General features: G+C 39.7%; 1 protein-coding gene across 1 annotated transcript in view; it reads right to left on the reverse strand.

Moving 5' to 3' along the window:
- SESN3 (sestrin 3) overlaps positions 1 to 14,189 on the reverse strand; it is a 73,291-nt gene extending 59,102 nt beyond the window's left edge. Inside the window, exon 1 of the mRNA XM_040489677.1 lies at positions 13,849 to 14,189. Within this exon, the coding sequence (XP_040345611.1) occupies positions 13,849 to 13,926 (78 nt within the window). The 5' untranslated portion in view covers positions 13,927 to 14,189. The remainder of the gene's footprint in view (positions 1 to 13,848) is intronic.
- Between the last annotated feature and the right edge of the window lie 35 nt (positions 14,190 to 14,224).

Genomic DNA, 14,224 nt, shown 5'->3' on the forward strand with positions numbered 1-14,224 from the left:
AAAAGATGCTAAACATCACTAATCATCAGGGAAATGCAAATCAAAACCGCAATGAGATATCTCACACCTGTCAGAATGGCTATTATCAAAAGGACAAGGAATAACACGTGTCAGTGAGGATGTGAAGAAAAGGGAGGCTTTGTATCCTACTGGTGGGAATGTAAAGTGGTAACAGCCACTATGGATGAAAAAGTATGGAGGCTCCTCAATTAAAAATGGAACTACCATACGATTCAGCAATTCCACTTCTGGGTATTTATCATAAGAGAACAGAAAGACTAATCTAAAAAGATATATACACCTCTATGTTCACTGCAGCATTATTTACAACAGCCAAGATACGGAAACAACCTAAATGCCCATCAACGGATGAATGGACAAAGATGTGATATATACACACAATGGAATACCATTCAGCCATGGGGAAAAAAAAAAAAAGAAATCTTGTCATTTACAACAACGATAGACCTTGATGGTATTATGCTATGTGAAATAAGTCAGACAGGGAAAGACAAAAACTGTATGGTTTCACTTACCTGTGAAAATCTAAAAAAATTAAGGAATGCACAGGACAAAATCAAACTCATCGATACCAAGAATGGATTGGTGGAAAGGGGAGATACAGAGGGAAGGAAAGATATAGAGGGGTGGGCAAAACTGGTGAAGGGGATCAAGAGGCACAAATTTCCAGGTATAAAATAAATAAGTAGTGAGGATGTAATATACAGCATGGTGACTACAGTCAACAACGTTGTATAGCAAAATTGAAAGTTTCAAAGAAAGTAAATCTTAAAGGTTCTCATCACAAGAGAAAAACTTTGAAACTCCGTATGGTGCCGGGTGGTAACTAGACATATTGTGGTCATCATTTTGCAATGCATATAAACATCTAATCATTATGCTGTATACCTGAAACTAACATAATGTATGTCAATTATACTTAAAACCAACTGCATCAGATTAGTGGTTACTTGATAACATAAAATAGTCAACCATATCAATACTTGGGTTATGCACATTTATTTCTCCCATGTATAACCATAACAATATGCAATCATAACAAGAGTTGGTCAAAAGAACTCCCTATCAGATCTCGTTTGAAGCACACAATATTAACATGCATAGCTGTCGATCTTCATTTCAATGAAAATTCTGGACTGAACAGGGTCTAAATCTTGTACTTTGTACCAAATGTGTCATTGCTTTGGATATCATTAGATCTCAACCACGGAAAAACATCATATACTCATGCTTTTACGAATGTTCAACCCTGATAAACGGTGCCACATTTTACTCACTGACTAAATGCTCAGTGTGAAATTTTTAAAGCTCACTGTCCTAAAAAGTATTCTGGATAATTAATGGTTTTCTGTTTTGATAAAGTATTGACAGCCATCACGTCTGCTCGCCGGAGGTGGGGTTTGTCTCCACTGCATCACCCTCCCCTCACACACACTGCCCACATCAACGCTCATACATCTCTGCATTCAGGTACTACCCCTGTCGGCTCTGGAGTGTGTGTTTTTTTCCTTTACCAGATGACACATTTCTTGACTGCCACTGTGATAATGTTGGTGGAGGAAGGTAGTTAGGGAATTAGGACTTTAATGGAATAAGACAATGAGTTCAACAGTTTAAAACTTACTACAGAAAAAGTACTAAGCTTCTTGCCTTGCCTAGCTGCAGTCCTAAGAAATATCTATGGAACTATCATATGCCCGCTCCACCCAAGACCTCAAAGACAATATGGATGACACAGCTCTGCAGTCCTAACTGGGGACTCTGACCAGCACAAAATACATTCGGACTCTTAAGAAACTAGTTTTGCACTATGGCCTATCAATCCAAACCAGTCGTATAAATTAGGTTTTGCAAAACTCTCAAAAAAGTAACCATAGGGGCGCCTGGGTAGCGCAGTCGGTTAAGCGTCCGACTTCAGCCAGGTCACGATCTCGCGGTCCGGGAGTTCGAGCCCCGCGTCGGGCTCTGGGCTGATGGCTCAGAGCCTGGAGCCTGTTTCTGATTCTGTGTCTCCCTCTCTCTCTGCCCCTCCCCTGTTCATGCTCTGTCTCTCTCTGTCCCAAAAATAAATAAACGTTGAAAAAAAAAATTAAAAAAAAAAAAAAAGTAACCATAATTACAATGTAAAGCTCTGTAATACATACCGGTTCTGCTACTGAAAATCAAACAAGGTGTGAAAAGGTGTTACTTCCAAAGAGGTGAAAAAGCACTCTGTGTTTATAAGTGCTCAATGGCCTGACACGTGGGCTTTCTAGGGTGTTTAGTAACTACAGATTTTTAGAAGTTTTACTTTGGATCCGTCCTAACTTATCCAGGTACTAAATAGACAGGTCATTCCAATTAGATGTTTTTGGGACAGTGAGAGACAGAGCATGAACGGGGGAGGGGCAGAGAGAGAGGGAGACACAGAATCGGAAACAGGCTCCAGGCTCTGAGCCATCAGCCCAGAGCCCGACACGGGGCTCGAACTCACGGACCGCGAGATCGTGACCTGGCTGAAGTCGGACGCTTAACCGACTGCGCCACCCAGGCGCCCCGTCAATTAGATGTTTTTATAAATGCAGTGTTTATTACAGAGTGGCATTTGATTAGTTTTATACAGTTAGAATGACACATTTTTTTTAAATAGGTACTATTACCTATTACATATTACCTATGTTAGTATGAGCTGGCACACCTCAGATGATGCCAAATTCCTTGCGCCGTCTTTTACACCTGGAGGTCAGCAAGCTAGCCTGCAGGCTAAACCCAGCCCGCTGTCTCTTTTTGTACTGCCTGGGTTTTACATTTTTAAATAATTGAAAAAAAAAAACCCACAAAAGAATATTCATGACATGTGAAAATAATATAAAGTTAAAACTGCAGTGTCCATAAACAAAGTTTTATTGGTACAAAACCATCCATTCTGTAATGGGTTATCTACTGCTCTCGCAACACCGGGACAGAGCTGAGTAGCTTGTCACACAGACAACTACTTTAGGCCTTACTTTAGGCTCGCAAACCTAAACTGTTTGCTAGCTAGTCCTTTACAGAAAAAAACAATCTGCCAAACACTGTTCTATACCATCTGTCAAATGAGGAGCATAATCTTGAAGTTCTCTTTATGAGATCCAGATGTATGCTGCAACTCATGACACTGCTTAGGCAAGAGCCCTGATGTCCTTGCCGTCGGTGCGTTCAGTACCTAAGAGGTAGGAGCTGAATTAATAAATATAACAGACATTCATATAGTATGCAAGTGGTTTATAAATGCTAACAGCCTTTACATTCCTTGACTGCTTAAGAGTATGAAGGCCATGAAGGGGTAATAACATTGAGATGTAGAATAAGCATAAAAGGGCAATGTATATACTTTTGCCAAAAGAGAGAATTGTTTCTACATTCTTATTTACCTAAACATGTACTGTCCCTCACTCTAAGGGCACCAAATACTAAGTAGTTCTCTTGCATAAAAGAACACTTGCAAATTCATGCTAATCTTGGGTGTTCAAGCATGCACTTTGCCTCAAGAATATTAAAACCTAGACCTTGTAGTTATCTTAATAGTTACATAACACAAAACAATATCTTAGAAGATTATTAACTATATAGGTCATACTGTATTTCAAAAACTAAGACTACAACAAATATTCTTTACCCCACCTGAGAATTCACTAATTTCAACTAATACACAAAAATGTTTATGTCAAATAAAAGAATTTGAATATTACTTGGGGTTTAGTGCTAAGGTACCATTAGCTTAGGTGATTTTTGTTTTAATTCTCTTTTGGTGAAGTAAATTGGCTGGGTTTGTGTTCTTTATCGTTTTATACCCCCCAAAATAAGATATGCAAGTTAAATTCCTAACTTCATATAAAAAGGAAACTCGCTGAGGAATTAAGATTGATTTTCTTGGGGCACCTGGGTTGTTCAGTTGGTTAAGTGCCCAACTCTTGGTTTTGGCTCAGGTCATGATCTCACCGTTTGTGGGTTTGAGACCCACGTCTGGCTCTGTGCTGACAGTGCGGAGCCTGCTTGGGATTCTCTCTCTCCCTCTCTCTACCTCTCCCCTGCTCATGCTCTCTCTCTCAAAATAAATAAACTTTAAAAAAATAATAAAAATAAAATAAAATTGATTTTCATTTATATTACCTTAAAGACAAAATGGGTAGTAAAAAATATGCCACCCAGCTTAAAATGCACCAAGCTGGGGCAGAGCCTTAGTAAACACAAAGCACCCAAGGATAAGCCAGCCTGATGCTGGGCCTTTGGTTATCCCAACACCTGATTATCACCCAATTTTTATCCCCTTCTTTTCAACCGTTACGTGAATATTGGATAGAGCTGCATTAACAGAATTTTCTGTTGGATAGAGATGCATTAACAGAATTAGGCACAATAACCAAACATATTCCCAGAATGAACATACTAAAAACTATTTTTTTGTCAAAATCGCTTACCCTTTTTTTAGTGTTAAGCATACCAAAGTTAGGGAAGCCTCCAGTGAAGCAGTTACTTAGATTTTGGAGTGTATTTTCCCTTGGGAACAATGTTCCACCTAGTGGCTAGGTTTCCAAGATAATCAGTAAATGCCTATTGAGTATACCTGTAATATTCATAGTGCTTAACTAGGAATCTTTTTGTGTTGCTATGGAAAACTCTCAAGAGTTCTAATTTACGAATAGCAGAGCTGCCATCTTCCCGCAAACTCTTCTCCCTAACACACACCTTTGGTAAGACTGGAAACTCTTCTGTTAAGTCTTCTGTGGATGTAGAACACAGAATGCAGGTGAGGAAGCCAGTGGAAGGACAGCAGTCCCAGGGGCTCTCTGTTTCCTTTTACCATCATTTTTGCCTTACCACAGAAAGCCAAAATGAATGGTGGAAATGAGCATTCACATGATCTCTTATCTTCATAAATAACTCTTTTTTACCCAAAGAGATTACCGAAAGCTGAGAACATTTCTTAGGGGTCCTATTCAAAAGACAAAACACTTAAAATATTTTTAGACAGTGTCCCTTGTCAGATATTTCAACAGTACTGAGTGAATCGATGTTACCGAACTAATGAATGACTGATTGGCTAAAGAAATAGGTCACAGTTTGCTGGAAAATTAGGAAAAATGTATCCTGGGATTAGGAAGACTGGTAAGATAATTAACAACAGATTTATAGAGAGAAGAGAGCTAACTAGATGGGGCAAAACTGTCAATGAGAACTTCAATTTATTTCTCAATCAATTTAATCTTTTAGAGAAATTTGCATTTCTAATGTAAAAATAAACTAGTAGAAAATATCTGAATTTGAAATCACTCTTATTAATCTCTTAAGTAATCAAGTCCTGTTAAGTTTCATTAATTTTATGTCTTGTACGAGTCGTTCACATAAAGAAAACGTGGAATGTAAGGAAATACAGTGCTTATACATGTATGATGAGCCAGGCTTTGGAGTTAGACCTGTTTTGGTACTATGATCTTAATCGAGTAACTAAAGCTCTCTGAGCCCTAATCTCTTCATCCATAAAATGTGAGTAATAATTCTTTATAGGTTCATTGTGATTATTAAATAGGATACATATGCAGGGTTTCAATATTTAGCACAGTCTAAGGCACATAGGCGGTATTCAAAAGAAGCTAGTATCGTTATTGATTTTATAAAATGCATTTCAAAACTAAGAGTTACAATCTCAGATAATTACAATGATCTTCCACAAAATCCAGCTCTAGTTAGCCATGAGGTTAATTTCAGTCTTCTCAATATTCAGCCTCTAGCTACTAGAAAGAGAGATTTCATTTCTTCAGGTGACTAGTTTCATCTTTGCGATAAGGGAGAGGTAAAAATAAAATGTTATCTAGAAATGAGAACATATGCCTCCATTACAAGTTGCTATTAATTAGGAAAAAAAGTAAGTCTTACTCAAATATGTATTTTATACCTTAAGAAATCTCTGATGCAAGATAGAATATGGCCCTAAATCAGCCATTTTTATACTTGGTCATACTTATGTATATTTGGTATGTTCAATATATTCTTCATGAAATGTAAGGTAGAATGCCTGTTACTCCTTATTAGAAGCTTTGAGCAACAAAATGTAGACCCACCATTAAATATCCGATAATATTGAGGTGCCCCTCAGAAGGCAGTCAATAACCTGGCCCACGGACCAGCAAGTGACTCACTTTTGGGTGGATCTGAAAAGTGAAGGCTAACTAAGGGGCAGTCCAGGCCTAGGACCAATTCTCTGGTTCAGTTACCAAGGGAGTGCGTGCTGGCCAAGAAGATCACAGCTGGCTTGGGAGATTTCCAAAATAGAGGACTTGGGGGAAGTAGAAGAGGAAAAGCCTCAGCCAGAATAATATGTGGAAAGAACCTTAGGAGGTGGCCTACAAAGAATCTTGTAAGTTTGAAGGTATGTCCTAAGTACTCCAAAACTGCCATCCCTTACAAAACACTAGCACATTCCAGGAGACAGAACAGGTGTCCATATGAAAGCAATGGACATTTTATGTTTCTCAGAAGGACCAATAGCTAACATCAGTGTCCTACGTGTGTGCTCCCTATCAGAACTCCCTACAGGGGCGCCTGGGTGGCTCAGTCGGTTAAGTGTCCAACTTGAGCTCAGGTCGTGATCTCACACTGCGTGAGTTCGAGCCCCGCGTCGGGCTCTGTGCTGGCGGCTCAGAGCCTGGAGCCTGCTGCTGGAGCCTGCTTCAGATTCTGTGTCTCCCTCTCTCTCTCTCTCTCTGCCCCTCCCCTGCTCATGCTCTCTCTCTGTCTCAAAAATAAAAACATTAAAAAAAAAAAAAAGAAAAAAAAGAACCTTTTACAAAAAGTAGATACTTCATTGAAACATTTCTGTGGTTGCAAAGATGATTTTATCACTAAAATCATCTTTGTTCTGAACTTCTCAATGTGTTCCTCATAAATAGAACAAAATATGACCACAAAGAACAGATATATCAGACAAATATCAAACATCTCTTGGAAAAAGAGCAAAGTCTTCATTTTATCAGGTTGTATGTATCCAATATAGGTACACTGCCAGTAGTTATAAGAATAATAGATCTTTAAATCAAAATTCTACTTTGCTAAAAATAAACTTTCTATTAACCAGATCCCAAAGAACAGGCAACCTAGTAGCAGAAAGATCTATGTAAATTGTTCATCATAATTTAACGTGTGAAGTGTGATAAATGGACAGCATGGCAGTCTTGAGATAGAAGGAAAACGGTTCAAAGATTAGGAAACGCTTTTGAGACGTCCTAAGAGTTTTGAAGAAGAATTTCCAGAGACAAGCAGGAATTCTACATGTTAACTATAGATTTTGAGGGTATGGGATATGTATTTTTAAACAGTTTATACCACATCTACTTCTTTGTTTAATGTAACTGTGGGACACAGGACTAAACATTTTGGCTTTGCTGTGTATTTACTATATATGGTGAATCCCACCTCCGCCCCCAGGGGCGCCCGGGGGCCCCCCCCAGTGATATCTAAGGACAGTTCAGATACTGGTAGTCATTTATAGGTGTCATCAGATCTAATCAGATAAATAGATCCTTATGCGGGTGCCTTGGGGACCACATTGAACAGATTGTCTGCCATAGCTTGTGTGGACAGGGTAACTGCACCCCCTACACACAAAATAGAAAATGTGCTGTATCCTTGGGGATTTAGGAACTCCTACATTCAGGGTCGTCCTATCTTCTGTCTACAGTGGTGGTTTTCATTTCTTTATTCTACCCATGCTTGTTATCAGCAGCCTGCACTGATACCTTTCTGATTCTTTCTTGTCTCTTCTTTGGTTGCTTCTCCCACATGTCTCAGCTTTCAAGAAAAAAAGGCTAACCCGGCTACTCAGAGCCTTTCTTTCCTTTTCAGCCCCAAACAAACCAAGTAGAGCACAATGGACATAATCTTTGGATCTGACCATTCTTCAGTCAGTGTAGAACTTAGGAGAATATTCCTTCAGAGCCAGAGATGTGTGTTTCCCCCCTCCCTGGTTTCTACCAGATGCTGACAAAAAGTAAAGATCACTTCTAGTCAGCCTCAGTCTCACTATGGTAGTAGAGAAGCTTTTAGGATGTCACTGAAAAGGTGCCAGGCAGCATATGTAAGTCATCCCCACACAACATAGAGGTGATGAGATGGCCTTATCCACATTTTCTGTCAGTGGTATTAGCCTCTTATTTTCCCCCACAGACTCCTGAGAATTACATTTATATGTACCATACATTTATATGAACTCTGACTCAGCAGTTCTCAAATGTTTTGGTCTCAGAATTCCTTCACTCTTAAAAATTACTGAGAATGCCGAACAGCTTTTGTTGATGTGTGGGTTATAACTGTCAATATTTACTGTATTAGAAGTTAAAACTGAGAAAATGTTAAATGTTAGTTCCCTTAAAATAATAAAACCATTACATGTTAACATAAGGCACGTATTTTTACGAAAATAACTTTATTTTCCAAAACAAAAAAACAGCGAGCAGAGTGACATTTACGTTTGTGCAAATCTCTTTAGTGTCTGTTTAATATAAGACAGCTGAATTTCATGGCTGATTCTGCATGCAATCTGTTGCGATGTTTTGGCTGAAGTATGTGAGGAAAATCTGGCCTGACACAGATAAGAAGTTGAGAAATGAAAGAGTTAACGGTGAGTCGTCTTCTTTGATAGCACACCAAAACTCCACAAGCAGAGCTCCTTGTTAGTTACAATGTGGGATCTGAAACCCTATCAGTAAACTTAACTTTCTATACCCTCATATAGGAAAATCCATTCGTCTAGCTTGCACTTTTAATGGCTCTATTACCCAGGCATGATGTTGATAAATATTTGCTCCAAAATACGAAAAGCGATCCTGAAAATTCAGGAACACCTGACAACATTCATTGCTAGGAATAAAAAGAATGGTCAGACAGAGAGTTTGTGGGGACCTACAGGCACTCACAGAGGCGGAGGCTGGAAGTGAGGACACTCCCTGGCAGCTTCAATACTGCAGGGGACAATTAGAATACAGCTTTATTATAGAAGCAGTTCTAAGAATTAAATGGACTTTTTATGACAGAGGTCATGGCACTTAAATTTTCTGTTTGTGAGAAACAGCTGACATCATGTGAAAGCACTCTAAAAACTGTGAAAGTCTAGGCAAACTGAAGTTACAACCCAATAGTTTCAAAAGGGAAAAAAAGGGAGAAGGGAGAAGATGAAAAGACTAAGACACCTTTACTCCCGTAACTCTTCTCCTAAATTAGAATTATTAAACATTCTTTGCTTAACCCAGCTGGATTTTCCCCAGCTTGTTTTAAATCTGATCATCTCTGACTCGCAGTCTTTTCAAACTAAATGCTAATTCCCCTCATCTGCTGAAGTGCCCAAAAGCCAATTTCATTTTATTTAATTATTGGAAAAAATGAAAGCAGCGCTCACCGGCTCGCTCTGTTTAAGAGGGGGTGGGGTAGGTACAAATAGAAATATGCAAATCAAAAATCAGTATGTTGCAGAGTATCTTTACTTCTCATTTATAGACCATAATTAAAAAGGACTGAAAAGTGAAGACTAACCAAATCACTCAGTATGTATTGAAATAGATTGCCACGACTCACAAAGAACTACAGTCTTCTGGGAACATAAATAGGCTCATGTTTTTCTTAGATTTATAGTTGTACTTTATGGTTTACCCAGTACTCGAACGCACATTACCTCTCCTGAGCTACGCAGCAACCCCTAAGTCAAGTAGAGATTATCTACATTTTGCAGAGGAAGCTAGCCTTCCAGGAATTTAATTTGCCCCACATTACAAGACCTACCTATGAGTACATCTTGTGGCTTCCAGCATCACTACTTTAGCAGTTATGTTTTGGCAGTTTACTTATTGGGTGGTGGGGAGGTGGGAGAAAGCAGCAGAATCCCTTTGACAAATGAACTTTCAATTGAAACTGAACTATGAAAGGTATAAACATACAAAACAATGGATTTTAATATGCTTCAGCTATAAAGTAACAACTACTGATAACAATACCTTTGCGTTCTCACAAGTAAAAGTATGAACAGATATGTGCAGGGAGGATTTTTTTTTTTTTTTTGAAGGCCAAAGCCTTCATAATCAATGACAATCTTTCCTATCAATACCATATTAACAAAAAAGTTCAAATACGTGCACAAAGGTAGCGGAACAAGTTTTAATTCGAGGCCTGCACAAGAATAATCCTGTAACAAAAGATAACTTTGATAACAACTTGTTAAAATTTGGGAAGACATATTTTTGGGTAGCTGTATTTTTAAGTTCTAACTTAAAAATAATTTTAAAGGTACGGAAAAATGTAATCCAACTCATGCATTTATGAACACTGACGCCTCTTAGGGCTCCCTGAAAACCACTGCATAATGGTTTGCGGTCATAAATTCACTGCTTAATCTCCACCTAGTTCAGTTAAGATAAAATACTGTTATTTTTTTATCAAAAATATATATGCAAGAAACCAGATTAACCGAGGTAGACTATAGCTACTAAATCAGTCAAAGCAATTATATTCTATTGGTTGGACCTGAAAAAATTGCTATTAATTGACAATTTTAATTATAAAAGTGGTTCATATGGTTCCATCTAATAGTCCCCATTTTATTTTCAGTCTTCTCGCTTAAAAACCCACCAAAAGCTGTCAAAATAAGTGGTTATATAAACAAAGCAGAAAAATGTAATAACCAATAAAGATCTATCACTAGAACTACCTAAACACATGAAGAATTTTCAAATGTTAAATCTTCCAACTTACATGCAGTTCTACTCACCTCAGTAGCACTAGCTGCTCAATACTCAAAAAAACATTGTCATATGCCCCCTTTTATTCATCAGAAAATGAGTGGACTGACAGTTACCTACCTTAATGCAGTTTGGTACTTCGCTTTAAAATTTATCTAGGCGTCACTGGAATTTCTTCAAGTAAAGTGTATGACACTTCAAAACTCATTAACTTTCCCAAAGTAAGTAGAAGCAATTCCTCTTTTATTAGAAGCTTTATTGAATTGTTTCACTGATAACAGAGCAAGTTCAACTTTATATAGAGTTATAGATGGGAGGATAGTTTTTTGTTTGCTCATTTGTTCTCCCATCTGGGAAATATATTGTTGTTCCTGACCTAAGATACCAAATTAGGTATATTCAATATTTTAAAAAGTGTTTCTACTTTTGATGGCCCTGAATCCAAATTGTAAAGGCACTTCTAATTATAAATGTTGACTCTCATATAATATACAGCTCAATTTTCAGACATCGGGTTAAATAAACCAAGTTATTCCATTTGAAGAATCCAGTTCCTTTTGAAGTTCCCCCCCCAAACTCAACACATTGCAACAGATTAAGCTACATAAAGATACAGCTTCATGCCACATAAAAGGTGACTCTTTCCCCATCATTAATGAGGATTATAACAGCAAAGAGTAATATACCCGAGCTTCATTCCTCATTATGGACTACGCTGAACTAAAATTCAGTATGCTGTGACTCACTTGGTTAGTACTGAACACTTTATTAAGTAGAAAACACAAGATCAATTCAAAGAATCGCATTTTGAGAGTTACAGATGAATTTTAAAGTCATACACTTTCTAGCAAAAAGAAAATCATCTCTTTATTAGAAATAAACTCTTCCCTGCTATTTTTAGAATGACAAAGAATTTAAAATGCTGAGCACTTGATCTCTTTTAAGAGCACTGAAGAATAGCACTCTTTAAAAGCTACAAATGTTGCCAAGTCATGTCATAACTGGCTCAAACAATCCCATTTCCATCTAAAGTTATTTCATGCTACTGCATGAATCAATATTAAATACCTTGGAGTTACTAAAAACTGGAATACTGGCAGAGGTACATAGCAATTATAAAATATGAAAATGGTGAATATCCATTTTCCATATACCTCTTTCTTTTAATAATGACTAGAAATGAGGATGTTCTTTCCTAGGTAAATAGAAATAGTTTCTCAAAAGCTAAGAGGAAAACATAAAGAATGCTAGCAAAGTGTGATGGATCCATAACCATGGTTCTCCTAAAAGAAAAACTAGATTTTGAAGCCTAATATCACCTCCAAACAAATTTATTAGCGTACCAAATTGCCAGAGGCATTAAAAAAAGTCAAAGTCAAGATAGTTCCTTATTCAGTCAAAAAAAAAAATGACTAACTGTTATTTTAGCCAGGCTTGTGTTTAAGCAAATGTGTCTCAACAATGTGTTTTGTGTTAAAAACATAACTAACCACTTTTGAAGTTAGCAAATAATAATTTTTTTTTAAAGCTAGGTTCCAATGACATCTAACCCTGAAGTGAAAGAGTTAACATTCAACTAAGCTGATCTGCACTTCTGATCCATTACATTTCTCACAAGCTGCCCTACAATGAGCTGAGCAAGTATCAACTGTAATTCGATCCCAGAGTTTATGGAAAAAAAATAACTGCACATACTCAACATGCACATTTAATAAAAATCTGTTTCAAGAGAAACATATCCAATAAACACAATTTAAGGCATATTTAACTGTTCGATTAACTTCAAATCTAAAATCTCTTTGCTTTCTTCATGATCTCAAATAAAATAGTGGGGGGGGGGGGGAAGCAGCAGCCCTACTGCAGGGAAAAGAGGCTTGAAAAACAACTTTGATTGGCACTTGGCCTGACCCACAGAGGAAGAAAAACAGTTTTTGGACAAAGAGCGCAAATATTTGAGCTTGCTTACTTATATGCTTTCTTTATATTTTTAATATATAAATAACAATCCCAACTGAACTGTATTTGGGGAAATTGACTAAAAACGGTGCCGTATTCATCCTAGTCTTTCAGTCCCGATGTATTTGCACAGCTCAGCAATTTTAATTCATTTGTACTGGACAAACAGAAGCACCCCAACCAACGTTTCCACTTGATGAAATGTAATAATAGAGTTTGGAGAAAAATAAACTGATCATAATATTACCCAGTGGAGGCTGTTAAAGTCTGATTAAAAGCTTTTCTCGTTCTAAAGCGACATCTTTTCACTCCCCTCCCCCACCCCTCAACGGAGTGATTAAGCCAAGTAAACTAAACAATTCTGGAGTAAACTTTCTATCAGTCACTCTGGAGCAATAAACTGATTGTACTTCTGATTTTTCTGGACCTACAAGGGGCGGCGGGGGGGGGGGGTTGGGTGCTGCTAAGGAGTGATAACCTACGTCCACCTCCGTCTCCTCCTCCCCCAACCCCAAAGGAACTGTAAGGTCGAACAGCATTTCCCATGGGCATAAAGTTCAAGCTGCTTTACCAGTTCTTTTCAACACTGAACTACAGACACAAGACTACCGTCAAAAGAATGTAAAAAGGGGGGGGGTATTAAGGGAGAGCAGGCAAGGAAGGCAGAAGCGACCGAATAAACAAAAACAACCCCCGCCGAGAGTTAGCCACAGCAAAGACGCAGCCAGGTTCCTCAAGCCCAGACCAGGCGGTTCAGATTTCACACCGACCTCCATCAACAGCACCGGGAGGAGGATCGAACCGCTCCCCCCCTCCCTCCGCCCGCGGAGCAGGCCGGAGGTGGCAAGGCAGGGAGGTGAGCCGAAAAAGACTACCGGCAGCAAAAAGAAAATCGGAAGAAAAAAAAAATCCCCAACCCCTCGGGACTAGCATCTGTCCCGGCGGAGATAAAAAGCAGCAGTGCAAACCTCCACCCTCAACCCACGCCCCCTTCTTCGGTCTCGGCGTGGGGAAGGTGCCCCGGGATGGCTTTGAGCCTCGCCCCAACAGTGCGCCCCCGGGCCGAGCTGCCCGAGCCCCGCCGGCAGGAAGCGCCCCTCTCGGGCTGGACCCCAGGCCGAGCCCGTACCTTCCGCAGCACTTTCCGGCAGTTGGTACAGAGCAGGTAGTTGGCGGCGGCCGACGGGCTGCTGCCGCCCCGGTTCATCTTGGCTGCGGGCGCCGAGGGCGAAGACGGACGGCGGGCCGGGGCTGGGTATCACTGCGGCCGCCCGCGCCGCTGCGGGGCCGGGGCCGGACCGTCCCCCTGCCGCCGGCCGCGCTTCAGCCTCAGCCTCCCCCGGGCGAGATGTCGGGATGGCAGGCGCCGGCCCGAGAGTGAACGGCGCTGACCGAGGCGACCACCGCGGCGGCTGCCGAAGCGCCGGCGGAGACGGCGGCGGCTGCTCCTCACCGGCCCGTTGTTCCTCCCGCCCCCATCCTCCAGACCCCCGCCCCCGCCAGGC

The sequence above is a fragment of the Herpailurus yagouaroundi genome, unplaced genomic scaffold (assembly GCF_014898765.1).
Source record: "Herpailurus yagouaroundi ecotype Mexico unplaced genomic scaffold, PumYag 180, whole genome shotgun sequence".
Classification (NCBI taxonomy): domain Eukaryota; kingdom Metazoa; phylum Chordata; class Mammalia; order Carnivora; family Felidae; genus Herpailurus; species Herpailurus yagouaroundi.